The following is a 6317-nucleotide window of genomic DNA, read 5'->3' as shown; positions in this document are numbered from 1 at the left end:
TTTATTATGGCAGACTTTGCTATTGTAATTATCGTAAACACCCAGCATCATACAGCAGTGAAATAATAAATCACCATTTCCTAACTTGATGTTCTGAGGAACATTGATATGCCAAATGTTATTAGGGTGTTTAAAAGGGAAAATAGTTGTTCTTTACTCAAATAAGTTTAGGAAATGCTGAGTTAGATAAGATTAAATAGTTTTTACTCTTTTAAAGAACATACTCCTTTTAAAAAAAATAATACTAGTCAAAATTTACTGCCTAATGACTGTCTAAGAGGGGCTATAGTATACAGCATTTTGCAAACTTATTTGACCATCTCCCAGAGGAATGGTTTTTCAAAAATGCAATTTAGAATTGCTGCAGCAAACACAGTCTGGTTAAAATGAGAAACAAGACAAGAATGCCACTGCCACTTTTCTTCTTTAGCACTATTCTGGAATTGTTTAACCCATGCCATCAGAACCTATGTTATAAATTTTGAAAATAACCTATCATTATAACTTATCATTGATATGATTGCTTACCAGGAAAAACTCAAAAGGATCAACTGAATGTCTCTGAATTTAATAGATTCCAGTAAACTGCCAACTTAAAATTAATCTATGAAAATACATTCTTCCCCTATATAGCAAAAATGACCACATAGGTAACACACTGAATAAGAGCTCCCAATTGCAGTATTGTTTCCCATATATCTGCATTACCTAGGAATACATTTATTACAAATTATATGGGACTTAAATAAATAAAACTCTCCTGAAGGGTGTAAAAGCTTTTTAAAAATGAGGCAATATATCATGTTTCTGGAGAGCACTGTAATTCTGTACTTCTCACTATCGTATCAATTTAAGACAATCCTAATCAAATTCCCAATTTATTTTTTTTGCGGGGGGAGGGAAATCTAATAACTGTAAAGTTCATCTGGTAAAATAAACACGTTGGAATCATTAGAAAATTGTGAAAAATAAAAATAAATAAGATCAAAAGGAGGACTTGCCCTAAGAGATATGAAGTCATTTCTAACTCAATAACTACAGGCTGGTGTACTGGGGCTACAATGTTCAGTGGTACTAAAGAGAATTCAAACACAGAATAAAGTATATATATGTATGACATTGCAAATGGAGGGGGGGATGAGGACAATGAGATAAAAACCGGGTAACAACTGTCTACCCTTTGGGGGAAAAAAAAAGTTAGAATACCTAAATCTATACATCAAAATAATTCCAGACAGGGCAAAGGAACTTTTTTAAAAAAACAAAACCATCAAAATTAGAGAAATACAGGATAAGATTTATATAATCTTGGGGTTGGCAATCCTTCTAAACATGATCCTAGGGCCAGAAGGCAAAAAGGAAAAGATTTATCCATTTTTAATTTTTTTATTTTTTTAGTCATTTTTAATGCATTTTTCCCTGTGCACAAGAGAAATAACTGATAGAATCAAAAGATACAGTTTCCTTTATACACAGCAGTTAAAAGTAATGCAAACGTCACATGACATTTTCAGTGAAAGTTACATTTCCAATTACAAATCAAAATGCGTATTAGGGTCTCTTTACGGGAGAAGCTGAGAAGGAAGTCTTAAAAAAAGCACTTTCCTGGCATTACTATACTGATCCTTCAGGCTGCACTAAGATTAAGATCATATACAATCAATTTGCAAATGTTGACACAATGTCACACTGTAAGTTTTCTGTACAATTAAATGTATACTTAGAGATACCAGGATAAACATTTCTACTATATTTTAACTGAACTTGCCTAGCCAACATTTCCACTGAGAAGTTTATCAAAGATGCTGTAAGATTCTACAAAATTGTGAGATATACTGAGCTCCAGAAATATTTCTTATATCCTTTCTCATTTTGGTTATACATATTCTGCTCAGAGATTCTGTTGTAATATTTCTAGATGTACAGTTCCAATTGTGCTTACTGTACTGTGTATAAATATAGCAAAAAAGATCAAATGGTATAAATCTTACAGCATTTTGCTAGCAAAAATACATGCCAAAGTCACAATAAGCAATATTGTACCACAAATTAGAGAGCTTCAATTAATTTATGTTTTTAATATTTTCATTCTACATTTAATTACTATCATAGGATAATGTTTAAAATGCAAATAAATTGGACATCTGTAGAACAAAACTTGTTCACCCAACTGTAAAGGTTGATACCTGTTTCCAAAACTCACAATAAAAGCAGAAGTGTTTGCATGCAACACCTTTGAGTGAAACGGCATTGATTCCCACCATTCAAAACAGAGAAGGAAGGAAGGAAGGAAGGAAGGAAGGAAGGAAGGAAGGGACGGAGGGAGGGAGGGAGGGAGGAAGGGAAGAGGGAAGGGAGGAGAGAAGGGAGGGAGGGAGGGAGGAAACAAAGAGGTAGGAAAGGACTCCACCTTAAAATGCATATTAAATTTATAACTAGACAGAGTTAAAAGAATCAAAGTGAAAGTAAAGTATAATTTTGTGTGTTTAAAGATTTAAGAGCCATTATCAAAAATAAGATACATTTTTTCAAGGTATAGAAATGTAATTACGATGGCTGGGAACCCAGCAGCCTCTCAATGGCTGCATTAATGTCGCCTCCTGTTGCTATTAGAGCCTGCAAGTTTGCTTCCCGGTTTAAGAACCCCATTGCGTTGAGCTGTTCCAGTTGTTGTTGAAACCTGACTTCTGGATTCGGCAGCTGCGGAGGATTTGCTCCAGCCAGAGCCTGCACCATTTGCTGAATGAACTGCTGGTTGGGTCCAGATTCCGATGTTGGGCTCGTAGTTTCACTGGGTGCAGAGCTAGATACAGTGGGCCCAGGGGGGGCGCCTGAGCCAGTGGAGCCAGGGGGACCTGCAGGGCCAGTGGGTCCTATGGGTCCAATGGGGCCTATGGGAGTAAACGGGACTATGGGGCCAATGGGGCCTATGGGTGTGACTGGGCCTACAGGGCCTATAGCTGTTCCCAGCACCCCCACCCCGACACCTGGAGTGAAGCTTGGAATGAGGCCAGGTGCTTCAGTGGCTAATGTCTGTAGCCCCTGCTGGATCTGCATTAAAGCCTGCATTGCTCTTGGGTTCGACATGGCTGAGAGTGTGTCTGGATTTTGCATCTGCTGCAGGAAAGCAGGGAGCTGTGGACGCATCTGCTCCTGAAGCTGAGGATTTGCAGTAAACACAGGGCTATTCAGCATCATCTGTGCAGCCAAATCTGGATTCTGGGTCAGCGACTGCATCATGCTTCTCATATAGGGTGCAGACAGCATATTCTGGATCAGCTGGGGGTTTTCAGTTATCTGTTGCAGCAAGCTCTGCATTCCTGGGGTGCTGAAGATGCTGGCGACATAATTAGCTGCAGCCACTGTGTTCCCCGTAGCACTGCTAGAGCTAGTGCCAGATCCACTGCCACTGCTCGTTGTTGTGCTGGTGGTCGCAGAACTCTGGGTAGCCGGTGGTGGCGCCCACGGATTGGGTAGTGGATCGCGATTTTCTGTGCGGGAAGGCTGCGTACCTTCCCCAGAGGAGGAACTGCTCCCCACCGAGGCAAACGGATTACCCCCAAACTGCTCTTGTGCGGCATTCAGCATGGGTTCTTGAATGTCAGTGTACATGCGCCGTAAAGCATTGTAGCCACCTGGGATGCTTTCAAGATTGCTGAGAGCCAGGTCTTGATTTCTCATCATTTCTTGCATCATAGCTGGATTCCTGGCGATTTCGAGGGTCTGCCTCATTATATCTGGGTTGTTGAGCAGGTGACTGATTTCTGGGTTTCTCTGAATCAATTGTTGCATCTGTGGATTGGCCATAATGAGCTGCCTCATCAGATCAGGATTCGAAAGCATGCTCTGAACAAAGGGATTTTCCATGATTTGGATCATCATCTCAGGGCTGGACAGGAGCTGCTGCTGCATCTGGTTCTGGAGCTCAGAGAAGTTGGTCGAGCTCAAGCCCAGGCTGCTAAGGCCTGCAAGTCCTCCCAGGCTCCCCAACCCAAACGGGTTGCTATTTGTGGAAACAGGTGTGGAGTTACTCCTGGGAGTCGACGCGGTGGTAGTATTAGTTCCCGCGGCATTACTAGGCTGGGTGGACTGGCCCTGAGGTCGGTTCTGGCTTTTGATGACAAGATGAACAGTCAGTCCATCATGGATGCCATGCTGAATCAAGGTATCTTGATCTTTTAAGATTTTTCCGGCAAAAATCAGCACTAGCTGATCCGTTTGGGATTTGAAGCGTTTCGAAATCGCTTCCTTAAACTGCTGGACTGAGCTGTTCTCGGGCACTGCGAACTCCTCTTTCTCTTTGGGGGTCTTCACAGTGACTTTGATAATTTTGGGCTCCGCCGGGGCAGAGGCAGGGCCTTGGGCCGCAGCAGAGCCGCGGGAGGGGCGCGGGGGGCCGCTGCTCTCGCCGTTCTCAGCCATGGCGGCCGCAGTGACGCAGGCAGACAGGGAAGGCGCGGGCGGGCGGGCGGGCGAGAGAGAGAGCGAGGGAAGAAGGAAGGAAGGAGGCACCGCCGCAGCAGGCTGGGCCGGGCTGGGCGGGGAGCGCGGAGCACGGTACCTCTGTGTTGAAGACAGCAGATCCCTGGTCCTCCGGTGGAGAGAGGGCTCCGAGTAGGCCGCGGGCCGAGGTCTTGCCGCTCAGATCTCTGGGCCGCCGCCGCCGCCGCCGCCGTCGCCGCCGCCGCCGCCGCCGCCGCCGTGTGATCCCACCGCGCGGTCTCCCAGCAGCTCCCGCAGCTGCTCCGCCCGCTCCTCCCCGCCCCTTCCCCTCCCCCAGTTCCGCGCTCGCCTCCCCGCCCCCCTCTGCTGACGCGGCGCCAGGCCCAGGATGATAGAGTCGACTCGGTCAAAATTAAGAACTTATGTACTGAAAAAAAAAAAAAAGATGACGGAGAGAGAGAGAAACAGAGAGAAAGAAACAAAAGGACAACAGAAGACAAAAGAGAGGGAAGGAAGGAGGAAGAGAGGAAAGGGAGCCAGCTTCTATAAAGGACATTAAAGACTAATGAGAATATATATATATATATATGGTATATATATATATATACCATCAGGCAGTGAAGTGAAAAGATGAAAGCCTGAATCAAACCGACCCGAAGTAAAAGATCAAAAATGAGAACCAAAGAACTCTGACAAAGCAAAAAGGAAAAGATGAACACCCCCCCCCCTTGGGGGAAGGGAAGAGGACTGGGCAAGAGCCTGCATTTTACAAAAAAAGTGCAAATGGCCAATGGGCGTATAAAAGGATGATTAAGCTCACTAGCAATCAAAGAATTTCAAATTAAAACAATGAGATTCTTCTTCTGTCTTATATTGGCAAAGATGAAAGATAATAATAAACCTTATCATTGAGAGAGAGCTGAGAAAATGAACTGTCATGCCAATTGAAGTGTAAGTTGTTATCTTAAGGCAATTTTAACATATATGTAAACATTTTAAATATTTCCACCTTTATTTGGAAATGCCTAATTTAGAGACCTCACCTATGAAAATAATTGGATGAGGACACAAAAATACATATGTATAAAATGTACGTGCACTGCAGCATTTAAAAAAATTATTTTAAAAGATAATCAGTGTCTCTTTACACAGGATTGGTCAGATATATTATGATATTACCATACAAAAAAATAATATTCACTGTTTAAGAAATGGGTGGTTAATTTGTATGATAAAAAGTGTACATGAAATAAATGGTAGTTACAGGGAAATTACAGAGTATTTTCACTTTCAGTTTTATATATGTCCATACAGTTAGAAATTATACAATCACATATGTTTCAGTACCAAAAAATACAGTAAGTATATTTTTATTTTAAAACTATTTTTTATAAACAGTTTGTATGTGTAAACTGTCTTTAAAGACAATGTATGTGTATGTATAAAAAGAAACCTGGAACACTATACACAAGTATGTTAATGGTGGTTATTACTTGGTGCTAAAATTATGAATAACTGTTCCTATTTTTTTTGCTGAGTTGGGTCTTCGTTGCTGCATGAGGGCTTTCTCTAGTTGCGGCAAGCGGGGGCTACTCTTCGTTGTGGTGCACGGGCTTCTCATTGCAGTGGCTTCTCTTGTTGCGAAGCACGGGCTCTAGACGCACGGCCTTCAGTAGTTGTGGCACGCGGCTCAGTAGTTGTGGCACGCAGGCTCTAGAGCGCAGGCTCAGTAGTTGTGGCACAGGGCTTAGTTGCTCCTCAGCATGTGGAATCTTCCCAGACCAGGGATCAAACCCGTGCCCCCTGCATTGGCAGGCAGATTCTTAACCACTGTGCCAACAGGGAAGTCCCCTGTTCCTTTTTTTAAAATAAAA

The 6317-nt window shown here is 42.8% G+C and overlaps 1 protein-coding gene across 1 annotated transcript; it reads right to left on the bottom strand.

The window, feature by feature from the left end:
• Window positions 1-547: 547 nt before the first annotated feature.
• UBQLN2 (ubiquilin 2) lies at window positions 548-4568 on the bottom strand. Its single transcript, XM_082444958.1, has one exon. It carries the CDS (start codon window positions 4420-4422, stop codon window positions 2548-2550), a length of 1875 nt encoding a protein of 624 aa, XP_082301084.1. The 5' UTR covers window positions 4423-4568; the 3' UTR covers window positions 548-2547.
• Between the last annotated feature and the right edge of the window lie 1749 nt (window positions 4569-6317).

This window comes from Balaenoptera physalus (genome assembly GCF_965194825.1).
Source record: "Balaenoptera physalus genome assembly, chromosome: X".
Lineage (NCBI taxonomy): Eukaryota > Metazoa > Chordata > Mammalia > Artiodactyla > Balaenopteridae > Balaenoptera > Balaenoptera physalus.
This window is presented reverse-complemented; position numbering and strand designations above follow the sequence as displayed.